The sequence below is a fragment of the Vulpes lagopus genome, chromosome 10 (genome assembly GCF_018345385.1).
Source record: "Vulpes lagopus strain Blue_001 chromosome 10, ASM1834538v1, whole genome shotgun sequence".
Classification (NCBI taxonomy): domain Eukaryota; kingdom Metazoa; phylum Chordata; class Mammalia; order Carnivora; family Canidae; genus Vulpes; species Vulpes lagopus.
The window spans coordinates 2822140-2846552 of record NC_054833.1 but is presented as its reverse complement, the minus strand read 5'-3'; the positions used below and the strand labels follow the sequence as shown (position 1 = coordinate 2846552).

Sequence of the window (24413 nt, the reverse complement as noted above, 5' to 3'; positions counted from 1 at the left end):
AAAGGTGGCTATGCCATGGTGCTTCTCCACAATCAAAAATTCACAAGCCATTCATCTCTTAGAGTTACATGCCCAACTATTTACGAATGAAAAGATTTCATGTTTGGGATTTGCTTCAAAATAATTGGTGAGGAGGGGCACTTGGGTGGCTAGGTGGTTGAGCGTTTGCCTTCTGCTCTGGTCAGTGATCCCAGTGTCTTAGGACCAAGTCCCACATCGGGTTCCTGCTTCTCCCTCTGCCTATGTCTCTGCCTCTCTCTCTGTGTGTCTCTCATGAACAAATAAAATCTTTTTAAAAAAATTGGCGGGGATGGGGAGACAGAGGAATAAGTATAAGCACAGCTAAAACAAGATTAACCATAAGGCTGATCGAGTTGAAGCTTACTGCATGTTTGAAAGTTTTTACAGTGAATTTCACAAGCGATATGGTGGTCTAACCCACCTACCGTTGTTTCCACACCTATTTTAGAATGTTGTTCTCTCTGGGGAAAAGAGGTACTACGAATACCTAACATAGCAAACGTCTCTGGCGACTTTTTTTTTTTTTTAATTTTTTTAATTATTATTTATTTATGATAGTCACAGAGAGAGAGAGAGAGGCAGAGACACAGGCAGAGGGGGAAGCAGGCTCCATGCACCGGGAGCCCGATGTGGGATTCGATCCCGGGTCTCCAGGATCACGCCCTGGGCCAAAGGCAGGCGCCGAACCACTGCGCCACCCAGGGATCCCTCTGGCGACTTTTTAAATCCTTTATTTTTGGGGAATTCACCACTGTCTGAGTCCCTGCCTTCCCAACACAGAAGCCAGAAAGTCACATTCCAACCTCATTTGTGTGGCTGGGGTACAGACACAGGAGATGGACCCTGTCCACTGGAAGTACTCGGGCCAATCATCAATTCAGAAGGGTCCTAAGAATAGGAGGTGCTGGTAAGAACTGTTTGTGGAGAGGGAGCTGGAGAGGCTTCAGCCTGCAGGGGCAGCTCTGGCCAGCCTGGCGGTTACATCCCTGGTCCAGGCCTCTGTCCCGGCACTGACGCGATCAGTATCGTAGCTTGGCGCTTGTCCTGAGTCCTTAACCTTTAATATGCTTAACCTCCAATGTCCTTTAACAAATTTCTTTACTACTTGCACTAACTGAAGTAGGTTTGCTGTTTTGTTTTGTATTTGCAACTAAATTCCTTGACATCTACCTCCTGCTAGGTATTCTACATGTAGTACCTCACCAAATCTGGAAACAATAACCCGCTAAGGTTTGAAGAGGGCAGGAGTGATATAATGAAAAACCTGGCTGGCCATGCCTGGGAGCTTGAAATTTATTTTGTATGCAAAGGGGAGCCGCTATATATTATACCTGGGAAGGAAGTGAGGGGGTTACAGAGACAATAAGAGGAAAGCCTGAATTATCTCAGGACTTTCTCCACCAACATAGAGGCAACAAAAGGCAACAGCACAGTCCCCAGAACAAGGACTCTAGAATGCCTCCGCCAAGCAAAGGCCTCCTCACTTTGGCCAGCAGGGGGCGTACCCAGGTCCCATCTGTGCTCCTCACCCTTGATGTAATAAGCACTGGGTGTTATATGCAACTGATGAATCACGGATTCCTACCTCTGGAACTAATAGAGAATATGTTAATTAAATAGAATTTAAATTTTAAAAATATTAAAAATAACCTGTAAAAAAAAGAAGCCAAAAGTTGACGCTCCCCTTTCCATCATAGAAATAGATGTGCAGACCACTAAAGAAAGTCACTCCAACTACCTATGCTAATTGATTTTGCACTTCATTTTAAGCATAAATGAGCCCCTGTCATAGGCAGAATAATGGCCCCCACAGACACTTACATTCTAATCTCCAGAAACTATTAATAAATTAGATTAGGTGGCAAAGGAGAATCAATTTGCAGATGAAATTAAGGTTGCTAATCGGCTGACCTTAAGATAGGGAGATTCTCCTGGATTCTCCTAGTGGGCACAGCAGAATCATGAAGTTCATGAAACAGGAAGAGCTCAGAGTGATTCCAGGCCAGAGGCACTCTGCCTGCTGTTGCTGTTTGAGGAAAGAGGAAGATGCCACCAGCCAAGAAATGTGGGCAACCCCTAGAAGCTAAGAAGAAGCAAGGGAACAGACCATCCTCTGGAGCCTCTAGAAAGGAAAACAGCCCTGCTGACACCTTGATCTTATTCCAATGAGACCCATGTTGGACTTCTAACCTACTAATAAGATACTAATTTGTGTTGTTCTAAGTTTGTGGCAATGTATTACAGCAACCATAGAAAGTTAATACTGCCCCCAGGGATGAAAACCATAAGTGCAGTAGAGTTACCATCATACATGCACAAATGATCGCTTAAAGAATAAGATGAGGGTTCTGCTGTGGGAATGGATGGATAGATATTAAAGAAGTGTGTGATTGACTATTCATTTCCATTTCCTGAGAAATATACTACAGGTCAACAAGTGCATTGTAACAGACACAAAACCCAGTTGAGAAAAGTTCCAGCATGGATACTTGGCAAGTTATGGGGACCATAAGCCCCTCTGAGGCACTGATTCTCCATGAATAAAGTGAGGTTAGTGTCTGGTTAATGCAGTGCTGATAGAATTAAATGAAGCAGTATACATGTCCATACAGTAAGAGCTACACAAACAAGTTATTTTTTTAAGATTTTTATTTATTTACTTGAGGGAAAGTGAGAGAGAGGATGAGCTGGGGGAGGGGCAGAAGAAGTGGGAGACACAGACTCCACGCTGAGCAGGGAGCCTGACACAGGGCCCAGGGCTTGATCCCAGGACCCTGAGATCATGACTGGAGCTGAAGGCAGATGCTTAACTGACTAAGCCACCCAGGCACCCCAAAACAAGTTATTTTTAAACTATTACTGCTCAACTGTGGCTAAACCGACAGGTGGGGGGACCAACTAAGCAATCCTAGACATTCTGTTATTTGGAGACCATCTTAAGGACAGCATCACATTTGACACCGCACACTTGGTAAAAATTATTGAGAGGCACACAGTAGGATGTTGAAGAACACAGGCTGTAAATGAATACAGATCTGAATTCTGCCCCTGTGTGCTGCTAGGTGAATTACTCAAGCTCTTCATTTATAAAATGTGAATAACAGAATTGTGAGAACGAAAATGTGATTAAGTCAATGAAGCACTTGGCATGAAACCTAGCGCATATCAGGGGCTTGACTTAATGGTAGCTTTCATCATTAACTATGAGCGCTTATTCACACAGGGCATCGGCCACTTCTGAACACTTAAATCATTTTTACCCATATTATTTCATTTGATTAGCAAAGCCTCTCTCGGAAAGAAGCCTGGCTGGTTTTATCCATTTCTCAAATATGAATAATAATGCACAGAAAAGAAACATGCCTTGCTCTAGTGAATGAACCCAAGGATTAACTTCACCTGAGAAAATTTAGGCAGACCACAATAGCTAGAATAGACCCAGAATAATTTCCTTTTGCTCACACCACTAATATTAGACAGCTAGCAGTGAATGGATAATAAGGATCTTAAAGTCTCTCATCCTTAAATGCCATTCAGTACGAAGACAGTAGCATCCTAGAGAAGAATTTAGGAAATGGAAATTTTCTGTCATAGCCCATCCAAAGGAGAGAGGTCAAATGAGGCAACGATCCCTTGCCACGTGTGTTTGGTGAGACTTTAGAGGACACACCTTGTGGATAAAATCTACAAGATGTGTTGGAGCCCTCAGAAAATAAACATCTGTATGTGTTCTTCATTATCCAAAGGCAAAGCAGAGGAAAAAAATAAATGTTATGTGTAATCAACTTGTAATAAGACATTTGGAATGTGGCTCAGTGGCTCCTTCCATTACCTCACGGCAAATTTTCAGTGAGTTGTTTGGCTTTTCATCAGCTAAAAATAATAAAAGTCAAGTAATGAGTAAAGTTTTGCAAGAAAAGAAATGAACTACATTGGAAAGATACCTTTTGGGCAGCCCCGGTGGCACAGCGGTTTGGCGCCACCTGCAGCCTGGGGTGTGATCCTGGAGACCCGGGATTGAGTCCCACATCAGGCTCCCTGTATGGAGCCTGCTTCTCCCTCTGCCTGTGTCTCTGCCTCTCTCTCTGTGTGTCTATGAATAAATAAATAAAATCTAAAAAAAAAGGAAAGACACTTTTTTTTTTCAAATGTTTTACCACCAGTTTGGACAAATGGACTAGAACGTAGTAGATGTCAGCCAAGTATGGGCATCATATGAGCATGGCAATGATGACCTTCTCCTTCTCCTCCTTCTCCTCTCCTTTTCTCTGGCCTCCTCTCCCTCTCTCCCTTTTCTTCTTGTCTTCCTTTTCTTTTTCTTGTCTCCCTCCCTTTCTCTCCTCTTTTTTTTTTTTTAAGATTTTATTTATTTGACAGAAGGAGAGAGAGAGAAAACAAGCAAGGGCAGAGGGAAAAGTAGGCTCCCCACTGAGCAGGAAGCCCAATGTGGGTCTCTATCCCAGGACCCAAAGATCATGACCTGAGCTGAAGGCAGATGCTTAATCACTTGAGCCACCCAGGTGCCCCTGAAATAAAATTTTAAAATTCCATTGTCAATAGCATCAAAAAATGAAATGCGAGGGGAATAACTCTAACAAAAGATATGCAAGACCTCTACACCAAAAACCCCCCAAAATATTGTTGAGAGGAATTGAAGGAGACCCCAGTAAATGGAGAAATATAGCTGTTCATATAATGGAAGACTTGATATTGTTAAGGTATCAATTCTCCCCCATTTGGGATCCAGTGCAAATCCCAATCATAATCCTTCCAGGCTCTTTAACAAAAATTCACAAGTTGATTCCAAAGTATACATATAAATGAAAAGCACCTAAAATAGCCAAATAATTATTGAAAATAAAACAAAGCTGGAGGGCTGGTTTCCATAATTTACTGTAAAGTATCATCAAAACAACACGGTGCCAGCGAAGAATGCACAAATTGATTAAGCAGAGCTTAGAAGTAAGTCCATACTTACAGTGGTAAACTAATTTCCAACAACAAAATTTCCAAAGCAACGATAGGAAAAGTCTTTCCAATAAATGTGCTGGAACAACTGAACATCCATATGGGGGGGGGGGAAGAAACATTGATCTTTACCCCGTATTTGCACGAAAGTTAGTATGAAGTAGACCACAGGTCTAAGCACAAAGGATAAAGGGAGGACAAGACGGCGGAAGAGCAAGCATCCTTGACTCACCTGGCCCCACAAACCTACCTAGGGAACTTTCAAAACATCCTGAACACCTATGAATTCAACCTGAGATTTAAAGAACAGCCAGAATGCTAGAGAGAAACGTTTTCACTTCTAACAAGGTAAGAAGATGGGGGAGGGGGGATCCAGTGGGGGAGGGGTGCCAGGAGCGGGGCTAAGCTGAGCCGCAGGAGCCTCCGGGGCAAGAAAGCCCAGCCCTGGAGAAGTGGGAACTTTAAAATCCACGCTGGAGTTTTCCTGGTCGGAAAAGTGCTTGGCAGGAAATTGGGCAGAGTCGCAGGAGGAGCAGTGAAGCCTCGGGAGGCTTCACAGTCACTGGAAGAGGAGGTGCGCCCAAGGGGACGCAGGCAGGGAGGGCCCGGGACAGCGAGCGCTCCCGGGGCGGGCGCCCCCAAGCTGCGCAGGTCAGCGCCCCGCCAGCCTGGGAGCATCTAGGCCCGGTGGACTGCGGACTGCGAGGCTGCGGCAGCCACTCGTGGGGCGCTGACTCCAGGGCTGGAGAGCTGGCTGCCGCCCTCTGTCGTTCCTCTGTCCCATCGCGGGCCTGGGAGGGGCGGGCCGCTGGCGAACAATGGATAGAGACGTGGTCTCTACACACTATGGACTATTCCTCAGCCGTCAGAAAGGACAAATACCCACCATTTGCTTCGACATGGATGGAACTGGAGGGTACTATGCTGAGTGCAGTAAGTCAATCCGAGAAGGACAATCATCATATGGTTTCACTCATACGGGGAATATAAGAAACAGTGAAAGGGATGATAAGGGAAAGGAGAGAAAATGAAAACGAGTGGGAAAAATTAGAGAGGGAGACAAAGCATTCTCAAGAGACTCCTAACTCTGGGAAACGAACATAGGGTAGTGGAAGGGGATGTGTGGGGGGGCGGGGGGAGTAGGGCTGGAGTGACTGGGTGAGGGGCACTGAGGGAGGGCACTTGCCGGGGTGAGCACTGGGTGTTATACTATGTGTTGGCAAATTGAACCCCAATTTAAAAAAAGCATAGGATAGCTGGGGTGGCTCAGCGGTTTAGCCCCCGCCTTCAGCCCAGGGCATGATCTTGGAGACCCTAGATCGAGTCCCACATCAGGCTCCCTGCATGGAGCCTTGCTTTTCCCTCTGCTGATGTCTCTGCCTCTCTCTGTGTGTCTCTCATGAATAAATAAATAAAATCTTAAAAAAAAAAAAAGCTTAAAGGATAAAACTCAAAAGCTCATGAAATAAAACAGAACAGTACATTTGTTGGCTTGGGAATAGGCAAAGGTTTCTTGGAAATGACAAAACCATAACTATAAAGGAAAAATTGATAAATTAGACCTTGCCAAAATTTAAAACTGTGTTCATCAAAAGACAGTATTAAAAAATTAATAGACAACCCAGACCAAGAGAAGATACTCTCAAAACTAATATTTTATGTAAGACTGATAATTAGAATAGACAAGGAATTCCTACAATTCAATTAAAAGAGAGGTCAAAACAAAGGCCCATAATTGGGATGCCAGGGTGGCTCAGTGGTTAAGCATCTGCCTTCGGCTCAGGTCATGGTCCTGGAGTCCTGGGATTGAGTCCCACATTGGGCTCCCTGCATAGAGTCTGGTTCTTCCTCTGCCTGTGTCTCTGTCACTCTCCCTCTGTGTCTCTCATGGATAAATAAATAAAATAGAAAAGAAAAGAAAAGAGAAAGGCCCATAATTAATGGGTAAAATATTTGAACATGTTTTACAAAGGAAGATTTATCAATGGCAAATAAACACAGGAAAAGACATTCAATATCATTAATCATCAGGGATTAATGATCACAGTTTCACAGAAACACAAATTAAAATCACAATAAGATACCACTACAGCCCATCAGAATGGTTACATTTAAAGGCTATAACACCAAATGCTGGCAAAGATGTGGATCAACCACAGTTCTCATATATTACTGGTGGAAGTAAAATTGATTGCCACTTTCTAGAAGGTCTGGCACTTTCTTATAACCCTAAACAAATGCCTACATTGTAAACCAGCAATTCTACCCTTAGATATTTATCCGAAAGCATGAAAGCACTTATGCACAGAAAAGAACATGCAAAATTGCTCATAGAATCCTTATTCATGATAGCCTCAAACAGCAAATAGCTCAGGTGGCCATCCATAGGAGAATAGTTCAACAGTTCACACTCACACAATAGAATACCACTTAGCAACAAAAAAGAAGTTCTAATGCATGTAACAATGTGGGTGAGTCCCAAGATTCCCTTTAAGTGAAAGAAATCTTCCACAGAAGACTACATATCATCACTAATCATCAGGGAAATGCAAATCAAAACCACTATGAGATAGATACCACTTCACACCATTAGGGTGGCTACCAACGTACCCCACCCTGCCAAAAAAAAAAAAAACAAACAAAAATAACAATTGCTGGGGAAATGTGGATAAATGGCAACCATTGTGTATCGCTGCTGGAAGCATAAAATAGCTTGACTGATGTGGAAGATAGTATGGGTGGTTCCTCAAAAACATGGAATTACCATATGACCTAGCAATTCTGCTCGTAGGTATATACCCAAAAGAACTAAAAGTAGAGACCCAAACAGCTATTTATACACCAATGTTCACAGAAGCATTATTCACAATAGCCAAAATGTAGAAACAATCCAAATACCCATCAAGGAATCAAAGGATAAACAAAATGGGGTATATACATATGATGGAATATGACACAACCTTTTAAAAGATATAGAATTCTGATACATGCTGAACCTTGAATTCTGAACATGGATGAATCTTGAAAACTTTATGCAAAGTGAGATAGGCCAGACATGAGAAGACAAGCATTGTATGGCTCCCCTTATAAAGGGTTTCTTCTAGAAGGGCAAGTTCACAGAGAAAGAAAGTAGAACAGTGATTACCAGGGACTGAAGAGAGGTGAGATTGGGGTGTTAGTGTTTAATGGACACAGAGTTTCAGTTTGGGACGATGGAAAATTCTGTCGATGATTAGTAGTGATGGTGACACAACAGTGTGAATTTAGTCAATGTCATTGAATCATACACTCAGTATTTTACCACATTTTTTTTAAAAACAGGAATGGGACCTAGGACATTACCAAATTAACTACCCCCCTACATCATTGGCATGTGATCTTTTTCTATTTTTATTTCACCCTATTAAGGCTACTTACCAGTACAGCATGTGGCTTCTAGTGGATTCTAATGCTCTTTTGGAGGAAAAGTAATATGCCTAAGAGGACAAATAAAACATGACTTACCAGGAATACAAAAAAGCCCTTTGCATGCACATTTGTCATGCTGAAAATCTGAAAACTGTGAAGGGGAATAATGAAGTTGTTGTTAGATCCGACTGAGCATCCAGGGTGGTACTCAGTGTTGTTTCAGAGGATTCCTTTCCTTGCCCAAGGTCCACATTCTCTTCGTCAGGAAGACATAACTAGAGATGCCTTTGAATTAGAAAACAACACTCTATAAACATGGGTTCTTACCATGTGCTTCACGCCCAGTCATTTCCAACCTTTGGAAAAGTTAAGGCAACCATTTATTTTTATTAATAGCTATGTGGTATCTCATTTCATTGTTCCCCTTTGTTGAGTGTTTGATGTCAAGTTTTTTTTATTAATATAAATAATGCCACTGTAACTTTAAAAAATTGTTTTCCATATTTTAGCTGTACATACAGTGTGGTCTCAAATGTGTATATTAAAAACTATCCATACTTATGTGCGAAATCACTGTCTCCCGATATTCATACCACCTCTTACCTGGGTAACAGCTATCCCTGCCGTCTTGATTGGTTGGGACAGTCCAGACCCAACCAAATCAGTGCATGGGATTCCCCTGCCATGGGGACTCATCTTCTGCATCAGCCATATGGGGCATTTAAACTCTGCATGGGCACCGTCTCCCCAAAGAATTGGTGGAGCCTATGGCCCCCCAGTATGAGAATCTGTCCTAACCCACATTATCTTCCCCTAGAAACTCTTTTTTTATGGAGATGTGGTTCATCCACCAATGAAGAAATCTGCTGGATTATTCTTCCAGATTCCTGCACTGATTTCCAAGGGAGGTTAAACTGTCTTAAACAGAACAAGAAAGGGAATGCTGGATCTTTACTTCCACTTCCATTGGCGTCTATGCAATGGTTGCTCCAGCCATAGTTCAGCCTCCATTTCATAGTTGAAATCTGAACAAATAGTTTATCTTTAGAATTAATCACAAACTAGGCTTTATACCTACTGCCTGGGATGTCAAAGGAAAAAACGTTCTAGAATATATCAAGGCAGAATCGTGTGTGGCAGGGTTGGGAACTAAGATGCTTTGTTGGGCCAAGAACCATATTCAGACAATTAAACCTGAAGAGAGAGGCAGGATAATATACAGGATTCTCAAAAAAGAAAGGCAATGGACCTGGGCTTGATCAAAGGCACTCCTTTTTTAAAAACAGTAGGGCTAGATTAGTGTCACTGTAACTCAAGAACTCTCCCAAACAAGGAAGGAACAGAGCATTTACAGAAACAAAATGGAAACTTCCTTTAATGCTGACCCCTAGAGCCGCTGTATTCTATGACATATGTACTTCCCCAACCATAAAGGATCCTTTATAATGAGGATTAAAAGTAGCACAACTGGAAAAAAAAATCTCCTGCCAAATTAACTTTAAATAAGGATCTCTTAATCTCAGTTCTCTTGTTGGTGCTATGATACAACAGAACAAGTTTGAGTTTCTCTACTTGTTCTGTTCAAATACTGCAGCCTTTGAAAAAAGCTTTTTATATAAATCTATGCACAAAGGGAATAATTGGCAAGATAATACCGTGCCAAATAGGAAATGATCATGACCTAAAACATAAGTCAACAGGTCCATCTCAGGAAATAAACCTGATGCTCTCTGGATATCGTGTAAGGTTCTTCCCATATAACATTAATAGTGGCTTATATAGGACTAGGAAAAACTTAAGACACTGATTTTGGAAATACTCCACAAATGCAGCAGAATGAGAATTTTCAGATCTGACTCTAGATGAGGATTTTAGCTGTTGGCATAACGAATGAAATCCTGACTTACGTTCAAGATCCTCTTTATGAGTATATCTTCATGACTTCAGATCACCAGCAGCAACACTCTGTAACTTTCCACTCAAGCCGCAAGGTGTATCTAGGTGGTTCTAACCGGAGCAGCAGGGGTGGCAGCTGCAACAGAGTCAGCGTCAGAAGATGAGGCCAGTGCAGGCTCCCCTCACACTTGCAGATTGTAATTCTCACCCAGCTGTGCCTTTCACTTGTCTGCAGCAAAACCTACCTGTGTGAGCTCTTTTCAGAATTTTCCTGCAAACCAGAATTCTGCTCTCTTCCCCAGTATTGAGTTTTTTTCAGCTGGACTTGCTCTAGGAAGTTTTGAGACAACACCACACCTGACTTATAACTTACAACAGGTGGTCAGTTGTTTCTGGAAGTTTCTGAAATCTAACAACATGAGGAAATGCACAGCCTTATGGTATGTTCTCAGGTATGTTATGCGGGGGATATGGTATTATATCCGTGCCAGCCAGAGACTCCACTCCAGGCTCACAGACATTTTAAAACAAGTTTCAGAGCAGAGTTTTCAATGAAACACATTTAGCTGAATTAAATAGCATAAATAATGCTCAGAGTGTCCCAACCTTCTGCCTCTTTGTGATCCATCAGAAACCAGACCTTTCCCAGAAAGACATCCAGAGGCCCTAGCTGTCTCACTCGGTGGAGCAAGCAACACTTGATCTTGGGAGTTGAGAGTTCAAGCCCTGTGTTGGGTGTAGAGATTACTGAAAAACAATCTTCAAAAAAAAAAAAATAACAGTCAGTGAACGCCTCTAACCTGATTTTCACCTTGGTTTTGGATGTTGCTTAAGGTAAGATTATAAAGGAGTGGGGGGGGCTGTGAATGTTTGGTGCCGAAAGTTCAAATGGAGGTCTGAAGACACATTGTACTGGCATTCCAAAACAAAATGAACTTTTGATCTCAGAAGACAACTTAAGAAATAAAATGAAATATGTATTCTTATGTCAGTATGAAAATAGAAACTGTGCCAGGACAAATAGTAACATACTGCCACTTCACCTTATTCTGAGCACAGCTTTATATGAAATATTTGAGAACAGAAATGAGCATATCAGATGCTTTTATTTTTTTAAGGTTTTATTTATTTATTCATGAGAGACACTGAGACACAGGCTGAGAGAGAAGCAGGCTCCCTGCGAGGAGCCGGATGTGGGACTCGATCCCAGGATCTCAGGATCATGACCTGAGCCAAAGGCAGACGCTCAACCACTGAGCCACCCAGGTGTCCCCAGATGCTTTTAAATAACACAAAATTAAAACAAAAAAATAATTAAAATAAATAAATAAATAAATAAATAAATAAATAAATAAATAACACAGAATATTCTCAGTTTAAATTTGTTTTATTGGAATGAAAATGAAACACATAGGGTTTGCATTTCTGGACTGTTACTAGTAAATCAAACACAAAATTTAAAAGAACTAAAACTATTGCCCTGTGTTTTTTAGCTCTGTTCTCACATCAGATGTTAAAAATAGTGTGTTGTTATTTTTTTTAAAGATTTTATTTATTGGGCAGCCCCGGTAGCCCAGCGGTTTAGCGCGCCTTGGGCCCAGGTTGTGATGCTGGAGACCTGGGATCGAGTCCCGCGCCGGCTCCCTGCACGAGCCTGCTTCTCTCTCTGCCTCTGTGTGTGTGTGTCTCTCTCTGTCTGTCATCAATAAATAAATAAAATCTTTAAAAATATATTTTTTATTTATTTATTCAGGAGAGACACAGAGACAGAGGCAGAGACACAGGCAGAGGGAGAAGCAAGCTCCCTGCAGGGAGCCTGATGTGGGACTCGATCCCAGGACCCCAGGATCACGACCGGAACCAAAAGCAGATGCTCAACCACTGTGCCACCCCGGTGCCCCAATAGTGTGTTTTTGTAAAAGGAAAATCTCAGTGCTTTTCTCCTTCACTGTCAATCTAAGTGCCTCACAATTTTTTTCATCTATAACAGTATAGGATTTATAGTTTTTATAAAATATGTTTCTCATTAAATTAAATTAATAATATCTCTTCTGCACACAGGTATGTTACTTCATAAATCCAATCATTTTGGGATCCCTGGGTGGCGCAGCGGTTTGGCGCCTGCCTTTGGCCCATGGAGCGATCCCGGAGACCCAGCATCGAATCCCGCGTCGGGCTCCCGGTGCATGGAGCCTGCTTCTCCCTCTGCCTGTGTCTCTGCCCCTCTCTCTCTCTCTGTGACTATCATAAATAAAAAAAAAAAAATCCAATCATTTTGATTGGTTCTGGTGTGCTTTACTATTCACCTGCTTTATTTAGGTAATGCAACATGAATGGTAAGTAATTATTGAAAAGAGAAGTATTACATAGTTTAACGTCTTCTAGATTTTAATATTGTATCCCTTAGGGTGAAAAACATTTCTGGAAGGAAAAAGATTATCTTTCTTAATTATTTCTTAATATTTACATAAATATGAAGATAGTAGCACTTAACCTTCATAAGTGCTTTCAGAAGAATATTTACTTAGGAAGACTTCTGTATGGATAACTGAACCATATTTGAATATAGTTTAAATTTTTTTCAATATGTAAAAACTCTGTTAAATGCAACCATTATTCACACAATTAGGAGACAAAAAGTTGATGAAAAACTGCATCAAACAAAAAAAGGCAAGATTGCTGAGGATGCAACCCTTCAGAAATAAAGGTTTGGGTCACCCAGCAGGTAGAGCATCCTGGCAAGCTGAGGCCATGGCTGAAAGTCAAGGAAAACACAGAACAGTTTGCAGAAGGAAGTTCTAAATATCAACTGTGGTTCTTTTTATGTTGTCTAATTCTTCTGGAATTGATTTAATATTCATCAATAATAGTAAAGCTAATTAATAGGGATTTAATTTTAGATTTTTCTAAAAGACCCTGTGTTTTGTGCAAGTTTTCAAATTTATCGAAAAAATTACATATAGTTGTCTCATGGTTTTAAAAGTCTCTCCCATATTTGTAGTTATATCTGTTTTTCATTCCTAATATTATTTATTTGGGCCTCTATCCTTTATCTGTTTCATTAGAGATGGCTTATTTTATTATTTTCTTTTTACAAAGAAGATTTTCATTTTTTGATCATCTTTATTGTTTGGTTTGTTTTCTAATTATTTTCTATTCTTTATTACTTCCGTCTTCTACTTTTTTCTTTCATAGTGATTATATTTTTAAGTAATCTCTACACCCAACATAGAACTCAAACTCAAAACCCTGAGATCAGGAGTCTCAAGCTCTGCCTACTGAGCCAGCCAGGTACTGCCCTTCCTTCTAATTTAAGTTTACCCTTTCACTCTTTCAATAGCTTCAGGAGTAAAGAGTTTCTTTATTTCTAGATTTTAAGTTTTTTTTTTTTAACAAATGCATATAAGGTTATACACGTTCCTTTGACTTAATCTCACAAGTTCAGATCTGTAGAACCTTCCCAGCCTTGCGGGAAGGTCATTTCTACTGTGGTTACTCTTTAAGCCACAACTATTGGGAAATTTATTTATAAGTTTAGTGTCTTTCCCATCCTTTTATCATTTTTTTCTGAGGTGGTTATTACAGTACAGTCAGATAATATGGTTTACATAACTTCGATGCTTAAAAATTACAACTTCTTTGTTATAATATAAATAGGTCCCGGGAACATAATGTACAGCATGGTAACTTTAGTTGATAATACAGTGTTGTATATTTGTAAGTCAAGAGAGTAAATCCTAAAAGTTCTCGTTGCAAGAAAAAAATTTATAACTATGGGTGGTGAGAGATGTTAATTAAACTTACTGTGATGATCATCTTGCAATAAATATTCTAGGATCCCAGGGCAGGCTGCCCCAAAATGAGCCACTTTGGCATGAAGATTATTTTGGAGCTGAAGGCAACAGAGACCCTGCAGGATCAAGATAAATTTTTATGCCTCCCTTAACTACATGGAAGATTCTAAATTAGGGGTCTTTCCCAGAACAAGGGTTATTGTCAGAGGTAAACTTCATCTGAGGGACTCACCCGTATGGTAGGACAAACGTCTAATTAGCAAACATCTGCTCTTCTTTCTATTGCTTTATAAATTGTACTCCTTTCTTTCACAGCCCCAGAGCCTTACCCCCTTAATTTGCTTCGGGATGACACGTATGACTGTCTTTAGATTTTTACATGTATGGATTCCCCAGAGGTATGATATTAAATTTTATTTTCTCCTGTCAATCTGTGTCATGTCAATTTGATTTTCAGTCCAGCTGGAAGGATCCTGAAGGGGACAGGGTATTCTTGCTCCCTGACAATTCATATATCAAATTATTATATTGTACACCTAAAACTAATACATTGTGTGTCAGTTAGAGCTCAATTTTAACTTCTTTAAAGTGAAAGACTTTATGATCTAGTGCCTGGAGTGGGAGAGGATATGGTAACATTTGAGATCTGAATTGGGTATTATTGAAGTTTTAAACAAAATGAACTTTTATTTTATTTTCAAGATTTTATTTATTTATTCATGAGAGACAGAGAGAGAGGCAGAGACATAAGCAGAGGGAGAAGCAGGCTCCCTATGGGTGTCCCCCAAATGAACTTTTAGTAACCAAAAGTTATTGAATCAAGGTTTTCATCAAGGATTTCATCAAGGATCAAGAAAGGGATATTTGATAGAGCATGATTGAAAGCAATGTTGGGGGGCACCTAGGTAGCTCAGTCCATTAAGTGTCTGCCTTCAGCTCAAGTCATGATCCCAGGGTCCTGGGAGCCCCACATCCGGCTCCCTGCTCAGTGGGGAGTCTGCTTCTCCCCCTACGCCTTCTCCCTGATTGTGCTCTCTCTCTCTCAAATAAATAAAATCTTTTAAAAAAAGAAAGCAATCATGGTGAAAAAATAACATTTCTTCACACCCACATCCCCCACTGGAGCAAGCTTATTAAATTAAGCCAGCTATAGTAGGTTCTCAATACATATTTGCTGGTGGAAAAAAAATTATTCAAGAGCCCACATCTTCCCCAAAAGTCTTTACAGTCAGAATTTTTTTTTTTTTTTGCCTAATTCTCCCTAATCTAGAGGGCTTTTCTTTCTTTCTTTCTTTTTTTTTTTTTTCTTAAAAGTCCTGATCTGCTTTCATCCCCAGTTTGGTATAGTTTCTGGCTAAATTCACTTAGCCTCTCAAAGAAGCATGTCTGGGGTGCCTGGGTGGCTCACTTGGTTAAGACTCTGCCTTTGTTTTAGGTCATGATCTTAGGGTCCTGAGATGGAGACCCACGTTCTCCCTCTCCTTCTGCCTGCTGCTCCTCCTGCTTGTGCTCTCTGTCAAAAAAATAAAATCTTTAAAAAAGAAAAGTGGAAGAAGAAGCATGTCTATTTCTGAGGTAAAGGCTTTCCTACTTTCTGAGGGTCCTCTGAGCCCCCAAGAGGATGCATTCCTGGTTTGACTGCTCAGGAGCAGGAGCTTCTGCTTTCCTTTCCCTCGCCAAGGAAGCACATGCTCTACGGGGTCCCTCCTTGGGAAGCAAGGGGGGATGGGGACCCTGACTGCGGGTCTATAGGAACAGGCCACCGGGTGTCAGTCCTGAGCTATATTTGTGGGAAAAAGAAAACAAACCAAGAAAGGAGCAAACGGGGGAGTGAGGACAAAATCAAGTCATCAGAGATCACCCATTTTCAACCAAAGTAGGTGAAAGAAGCCATAGCAAGAGTCCGAAGAAAGGAGGGGTCCTCACAAGTTTGAAAAAATTGCCCAAGGCTCTTCAGTAAAACTGGTCCAATTACGATTAACGCCCAGGGAACCCGGTGCGCCGCGGGCTGGGTGTGTGCCCACCGCAGCCCCGGGCGGCCCGGGGCGCACCTGCGCGGTCCCCGGACCTGGGATAAAGCCCTCGCTGGCGTCCAGCTCCGGGGACCGTCCTGCTCGGCGACCCCCCACCTCCGCTCGCCCTCGCCTGCCCTCCTGCCCTCCTCTAGCTGTGGGCGCTGCGGGGGGAAAGCACGATCACGGGGATTCCTCTTCGTGTCTGTGCGTCTGTGTAAACACCTGCGGTGCCCCGGGCGGGCCCCGGGTGGGCCCGGGCAGGTGCTGGGTGTGCCCGTGGGCGGAAGTGCGAGGGAGCGAGCGCTCAGGGCGGGGCCCCGGGGCTCAGGAGCGCTGCCCCGCGCGGCGCAGGGAGGCCCCAGCTGCCCTCCAGCTGCCCTCGATTTGGTCAAGCCCCTCTCATCCTAAACAAAAGCCTCGTCCAACCTTGGTAGCTCCTTTCTTCTCGAAAGGTGTGCCCTTTCTCTTGGTGTGCCCTTGTGCTGGCAGCCCTAGCACTCCTGCCACCTGGCGATTACTCTCCACAAGGTCACAGGTGGGTAGTGACCTCATGGGGAGAGCTCTCAGTCCTTAGAAATACAGGACATCTCTTCCACATGGGGCACCATTGATAACTTGCCCGGTATCTTTCCTGGGCTTTTAACATTTCAGGGCTTACGTTCAAGTCTCTGACCCATTTTGAGCTCATTTGTGTGTGTAATCAAAGTGGTCCAGCTTCATTCTCTGGCACGTAGTTGTCCAGTTGTCCCAACGCCACTTACTGAAAAGCCAATCTTTTCCCTGTTGTATATCCTTGCCTCCTCTGTCATAAATCCATTGACCACATAAGTGAGAGTATATTCCTGGGCTCTTTGTTCTACTCCTTTGATCTATGTGTCTGTTCTTGTGCCCTGTACCAGACTATCTGGATTACTCTAGCTTTCTAGTAGAGTCTGAAGTCAGGGACTGTGATGCCTCCAGCTTTGTTCCTTTTCAAGATTGCTTTGGCTATTCAGGGTCTTTTGTGCCTCTGTACAACCTTTAGGATTCTTTGTTCTAGTTCTGTGAAAATGCCTGTGGTATTTTGATGAGGGTTACATTGAATCTGTAGATTGCTTTGGGTGGTATGGACATTTTAACAATATTAATTCTTCCATGTGACTTATTTAGCATGATACCCTCTAGGCTCATACAAGTTGTCACAAATGGCAACATTTCATTCTTTTTTATGGCTGAGTAACATATATATATATATATATATATATATATATATATATATATATATATTCATCTATCAGTCACTTCCTTATCTTGGCTGTTGTAAATAATGCTGCAATAAACATAGGGGTGCATATATCTCTTCAAATTAGTGTTCTTATTTTCTTTGGATAAATACCCAGAAGTGAAATTGCTGGACTGTATAAAATTTCTATTCTTATTAAAAGAAGAAACATGATTCGTTTTCTTGACTATATTCCAAAATGAAACTTTTTTACCCTAAATTCTGAATTAGGACAGGTAGGATTCCAGTGAAACTCTAGAATAGTCATGTGAAAGAAATCTGAATAAGGACAAACCTTTCCAAAGAAGGGTCATATGTCAACAAGGGAGAAAAAATCTGGTCCAACAAACCAGGTAAATAGTACACTGGAAGGCTCTATTGTGTTCCAGCGCTAATGTTCACCTAGTGTTGGTTGATTTTCCTATTAGAATGTAATGCTAATATAATCTAAATGCTTTTGGACAATGGAGACCACCACAGCTAATAAGAAGAACACCACTTATATTTCACTGATCCAGATGGGCTATGATAAATGGCTGCATAAACATTCCAAGTAGAAGTTATATAGACAGTACTTCTCATTATTTTTTTCATGTTAAGGAACTATGTTACCTCCTATTAAGCTGCACAAATATAAAACGAATATAACTGGACCACTTTCTTACACCATACCCAAAAATAAGCTCAAAGTGTATTAAAGACCTCAATGTAAGACCTGAAACCATAAAACTCCAAGAAGAAACCACTGGCAGTAAACTTTTGGACATCAGTCTCAGTGATATTTTTTTGGACCAGTCTCCTCAGGCAAGGGCAACAAAAGCAAAAATAAACAAATGGATGACATCAAACTAAAAAACCTTTGCATGGGGGATCCCTGGATGGCTCAGCAGTTTAGCGCCTACCTTTGGCCCAGGGTGTGATCCTGGGGACTCTGGATCAAGTCCCACATCGGGCTTCCTGCATGGAGCCTGCTTCTCCTTCCGCTTGTGTCTCTGCCTCTCTCTTTCTCTCTCTGTGTCTCTCATGAATAAATAAATAAAATCTTTAAGAAAAAAAAAAAAGCCTTTGCATGGCAAAGGAAACCAATAAGACAAAAAAGGCAATTTACTGAATGAGAAGATATTTGCAAACCATACATCCAATAAGGGTATATCCAAAATATATAAAAACATATACCATTTGATACAAAAAAAAACAAATAATTTTATTAAAAATGGGCAGAAGATTTGGAAAGACGTTTTTTTCCAAACAAGACATACAGATGGCCAACAGGCACATGAAAAAGTGCTCAATATCATTCATCATCAGGGGAATGCAAATCAAAAACACAAAAGAGATATTACTTCACACTGGCCAGACTGGCAATTATCAAAAAGGCAAAAAATAATTAAACAGTGATGAGAAGGTGGAGAAAAGAGAACTCCACTGTTGGTGGGAATATCAGTTGTTGCAGCCTCTATGAAAAACATTATGGTGGTTCTTCAAAATACTAAGAATAGAATTTCCATGCAGTCTGGCAATTCCACTTCTGGATATTTATCTCAAGAAAATAAAAACACTAATTCAAATAAATATATGCCCTCTCATGTTCACTGCAGCATTATTTACAATAGCCAAGGTATGGAAGCATCCTAAGTGCCTATCTATAGTTGAATGGATATACAAGATGTGGTACACACACACACACACACACTCACACATACACATTGGAATACTACTCAGCCATAACCAAGAATGAAATCTTGCCATTTGTAACAACACAGATGTACCTAGGAAGTCTTATGCTAAGTGAAATAAGACAAAAGAAGAAAAATACCATATGATTTCAATTATATGTGGGAGCCTAAAAATGAAACAAACAAAACAGACTCATAGAAACAGCAAACTGTTGTTTACCAGAGGGAGAGAATAAAGGAGTAAGAATAGGTAAAGAGAATTAAGAGGTACAAGTTTCCAGTTTTAAAATAAATAACTTATGGACAGTGTACAGTGTAGGAAATACAGTCAATATTGTAATAACTTTGTGTGGTAACTAGACTTATGCGGATCATTTTGCAATATAAAATATTGAATCATGTATGATGTATACCTAAAATTAAATAGGATAATGCATGTCAATTGTACTTCAATTAAAAGAATACAAATAAAGCAATGCTGAAAGAGGAAAGAAAAAATATGAATCAGAGGAACTGCCAGAGGAACTAAATTATAACATTGACAGACCTGTTCTAGAGCCCCATCATGTCCAATATAGTGGCCATAGCTAGCTGTTGCTGCAGAAATTTAAATGTAAATTCATTAAAATTAAGTAAAATTAAAAATTCAATTCCCCAGTTGCACCAGCCACTCTTCAAGAGTATTTAGTTATTACCTGTAGCTGCTTCATGGAAAGTACAGATGTTCAGCATTTCCATCACTGCATAAAATTCTACTGGGCAGCATTGCCTTAGGCAAACAGACAGACAGACAGACAAATACACACACCATAGTCATCAGTTATGGACCATGGTAATAGAATTAAAGTTTCTATGCCATACACTGAACTTTGGCCACTATTCCCTTGTTTTAATTAATTTAATTATCAGGTTTTCTTATTAAATTAATATATGCCATTAAGATTCCCCCCTCAGTTGCCAATCACTGAATTAGTTACTAAGAGATGTTATAAAATAGCCTTAAATTTTTTTTTTTATTTTTTTATTTATGATAGTCACAGAGAGAGAGAGAGAGAGAGAGAGAGGCAGAGACACAGGCAGAGGGAGAAGCAGGCTCCATGCACCAGGAGCCCGACGTGGGACTCGATCCCGGGTCTCCAGGATCACGCCTTGGGCCAAAGGCAGGCGCCAAACTGCTGCGCCACCCAGGGTTCCCTATAAAATAGCCTTAAATGAAAAATCGTTTGAATACTGCCCCTCTTGGGCACAGTTATAAATTTGGGCACATATTTGGTTCAAATGAAAAGACTGATACATGGGATCCCTGGGTGGCGCAGCGGTTTAGCGCCTGCCTTCCACCCAGGGCATGATCCTGGAGTCCCGGGGTTGAGTCCCACATCAGGCTCCCTGCATGGAGCCTGCTTCTCCCTCTGTGTCTCTGCCTCTCTCTCGCATGAATAAATAAATAAAATCTTAAAAAAAAAAAAAAGACTGATACATTTAGCAAAACCTACAATCTAGAGTGCTAGCATATTTTTATTTACTAGGTGCTTATATGTCAGTCTCAAGTGTGCTGTATATATAAGTGATATATAAGTAATGTAACTTCTCTGAGAACCAGTTTCTTCTGCTGTACAAAAAAAAATTATAGGAGATTTTTGGTGAAGGATTCAATGAGACAGTGCATGGAGACATGGAGACTCCACAGACATGAGCGAGGAATGATTAACAGTAACCATGTGTGGTGGCAAGTCAGTAGGTGTTAAAGATCGTAATGTAATGACTCCTGTACCTCCGTCAAGGAACTGCTTTCCCCACCAAAGAACCAGAACCCTGTAGAAAATCCCATCTCTTCCTGCAAAAAGTGCAGAACAGAGAACCGAGCCACAAATAATTGTTAGTGCATTTTGTGAGAACATGCCTTTGTGATTTAATAAATCAGCCTGTGATTTATACTTACTAGAGGGTGGCAGGCTTCCCCTCCGGAGGAAGCTGCTGTTTTATTTTTGGGAGGAGGGGGCGTTTGAAAGGCTGTGACTTCGCACAGGAGAGCCAGACCCTGCGCCGGGATAAGAGGGAATCCGTTTGCATTGCGGGGGGCGCTGGCGGGGCTGAGCGGCCCTGCAGCCGCGAACACAGAGGCCCTCCCGAGTCTTGCACCGCCGGGCGGAGCCCACGAGCCGAGCCCTGCACTGCCGCTCGGGCCACACGCCCGGGGCCAGCACCAGCGGCCGACCGGCGCCTGTAGCTGTGGCGCGCCAAGGCAAAGCCTTCACTTCATTGAAGACCGGCGGCGTCTGCTCCCCGTGGATTTCTGCAGTACTTCTGAGTCTTTAAACGTCGCATTAAAATAGTTTGCATCCTGACGACGGAGGCCCCCGGACGAGGCCCGCCTCCGGGAGGACCCCCCCCCTCCCCGGGGGCGGGAAGACGCTCTCGCGAGGTTCAGTCCGAGTCTCGCGGGGCGGAAGCGGTGAACCTTAGGACCCAGCGGAGAGCAGCGGGGACTCCGGCGGGGAGCGCTGCTGGAGCGCGGGCTCCGGAGCTGGGAGACCTGGGGGGGTCGGGAGAGGCGAGGAGGGGTGCAGGGGGGCTCTGATGCGAGCGCTCACGCCCGGCGTCAGGAGCAGTGCGCCTGGGAGCCAGCCCACGGCCCGGTTTTCCTTGCTGCAGTGCAGCTCTGTATTCCCAAGTCTGGGGCGCCTGGGGGGCTCAGCTGCGTGAGCATCTGCCCTTGGCCCAGGTCATGATCCCAGGGCCCTGGATGGAGCCCCGCACGCGTTCCTCCCCCTGCCTTCTCCCCCTGCTCGCGCTCTCTCTCTCTCTGTCAAATAAATATTTAAAAAAAAAAAAAAAAAGTATGTTAATTTCTACAGTGACTCTTTGGGGGCACGAAGAGGAGACCAAGGGAACAACTGGCTTCGAGAAAGCTGCAGTAGTAACGGAAGCAAAATATCTTCCGCTGCGTGTCACAGGCATGACCCCCTGCTCCCTTGCCATGGACTTCACGTCTCTAGTGCCCGGGCCTGCAAGCTCAGGGGAGACCAGGAGCCAGAGCCGCCGGCAGAGCCGCGCACACCCCACCTTGCTCCGAGACAACTGGGTCAGCCGAGCTCCGCGGTGTAGGGAGAGGCAGGCCAAACACACAGGAAAAGAAACGACTGCGATTTACCAGATTGAATCAGATAAAATAGCTGGCATCTTAAATCATATGCTAAACGCACAATCGCGTGGCCTCAGAAAAGTGGGAACCTCAGAAACCTGAAACATCAGAATGATGGGAACTGGAGCGTATTTCCAGTTCTTCGGCTTCCATAGGCCATAGTCTGAACGACGGGATGACATTCCATCCAGTTGAGCCCTGATATTAAATAGGAAACACAAGGAAAGCTGGTCAAATATTGAAGCAGCTGTTTATGACACTTAAATTATATTTCTGAAAAAAAATAAAAAATAAAAAAATTATATTTCTGAACTTAAGTAAATCGATGTCAGAGGAAACAATGACCTATGTTAGATAAAATGGAGCTGGATAAAGATCATTAGAGGAAGACTTTAGAAGATAGGACACACATGGCTTGATCTAAAATTCACTTAGAGGGATCCCTGGGTGGCGCAGCGGTTTAGCGCCTGCCTTTGGCCCAGGGCGCGATCCTGGAGACCCGGGATCGAATCCCACGTCGGGCTCCCGGTGCATGGAGCCTGCTTCTCCCTCTGCCTATGTCTCTGCCTCTCTCTCTCTGTGACTATCAAAAATAAATAGAAATTTAAAAAAAAAATAAAATAAAATAAAATTCACTTAGAGAGGGGCTCCTGGCTGGATCAGTCAGTAGAGCATGCCCCGTTTGATCTTGGTATTGTGAGTTGGAGCCCCATGTTGGGTGTAGAGATTGCTTAAAAGTAAAAAATATTTTTAGAACTTCCACTTATAGAAACGTTCATAAATTCAAAGATATTTATTGAGTGGAAATTAAAGATTGCTATAAGTATTGCTAAGTCCGCTTAGAATACAGTCCATCCTTTCTGTATATCCAGAAAGAGAAACAAGGAGAAGCTGGGTGCAGCCATGTGATGTGAAAATGAATGTATATTCTCAGAGAATTTGTAGAAGTACTTGACACTCAGAATGGGCACTGGATCCTGGCTTCCTGAGAGTGGCTTTGGAAAGCCTGAAAACACAGGCACTTAGATTACATGTACAATTGTTATTAGAAATCCCAAAGACAGAATAATCATTGTAGGACAGACCCATATGCAGTATGTGAGAGGATAATAGCCAACACAGATCCTAGACAATCGACAGCAGAAATCCAGGAGCCAGAACAATTCCCTTGACCACATCTAGTGAATGGGTATTTATCACTGGAACAGTGGTGCATATAATTTGTGATATATACATTCATGCTTGAGTTGAGCGTTCAGCAAATTGTACCTAGTTGGATATTGTTACTGTCAGTGAATGACAGTAAAATAAAATTCATAAAGTCCTGAATTAAGGAGTCCCTTTGGGGAATGCTAAAAATGATACCTCCAGCCATCAGCCATCCAAACTATAGTGCTTAGAAAGAGCAGGCTAATTAAACAGTGTAGCCGGATTTAAGTACCAACTACTTGAATCAGAATCAGGGGCAGCCTGGGTGGCTCAGTGGTTTAGCGCCACCTTCAGCCCAGGGTGTGAGCCTGGAGATCTCCGATAGCGTCAGGCTCCCGACATGGAGCCTTTCTCTCTGTCTCTCTCTTCCTCTCTCTCTCTCTCCCTTTTTCGAATAAATGAATAAAATCATCTGGAGTGCTGGTTAGAAACACAAATCACAGATCCACCGAATACTGGTTTAAGGATCTGCCTGTCAGCCACTTACCCTGGCAGTTGTGAGTCAAACAATCATAGGGAAAGCTTATATTTCAAAACAAGTAAATGAGGACATCCTCACTAAGAAAGGTCTGAGACATCTGCCCGAAGGATCCAAAAGTCCTGGAACTGAACTTTGAGGACCAAGTGATACCTAGGCTCTTGAGCCAGACCCAAGATTTTCTCAAATAGGTAGAAGAATGGGCTTCCGCCAGCACCTGTGGGATGACCAGATCAAGGCCCCAAGAGCTCCATTCTTCTCATTTTTAACCCCATCCCCGAAGGAACCCCATGGGCAGAGTACAGGAGAAATTGCCCTGACTCTCCACCATCCCGCAGGATGGGAACCCCATGGGCAGAGTACAGGAGAAATTGCTCTGACTCTCCACCATCCCGCAGGATGGGAACTCCCTCTGGGACCCCAAACAAGTTTATAACTGAAAATGTCTGGGGATGGGAGGCATGCTGCAAACGGTGGAAAATAAGGCAGATTCCAGGTTGTTCTTTCACATGGATGTAACAGGAGCATCTAATTATTACATGGAA

The 24413-nt window shown here is 42.4% G+C and overlaps 1 protein-coding gene across 7 annotated transcripts in view; it reads right to left on the bottom strand.

Moving 5' to 3' along the window:
• The window catches only part of LOC121499534 (cytidine monophosphate-N-acetylneuraminic acid hydroxylase), a 167447-nt gene extending 146025 nt beyond the window's left edge, over window positions 1-21422 (bottom strand). For 6 of the 7 annotated variants that reach the window (XM_041770249.1, XM_041770247.1, XM_041770253.1 and 3 more), the window contains exons 1-4: window positions 20979-21422; window positions 19735-19808; window positions 10305-10429; window positions 8494-8682 (exon numbers count right to left, since the gene is read on the bottom strand). In XM_041770249.1, coding sequence (XP_041626183.1) covers window positions 8494-8525 — 32 coding nt within the window. In that variant the 5' untranslated portion in view covers window positions 8526-8682; window positions 10305-10429; window positions 19735-19808; window positions 20979-21422. The remainder of the gene's footprint in view (window positions 1-8493; window positions 8683-10304; window positions 10430-19734; window positions 19809-20978) is intronic. The other variant, XM_041770248.1, reaches the window with a different exon arrangement.
• Window positions 21423-24413: the final 2991 nt, after the last annotated feature.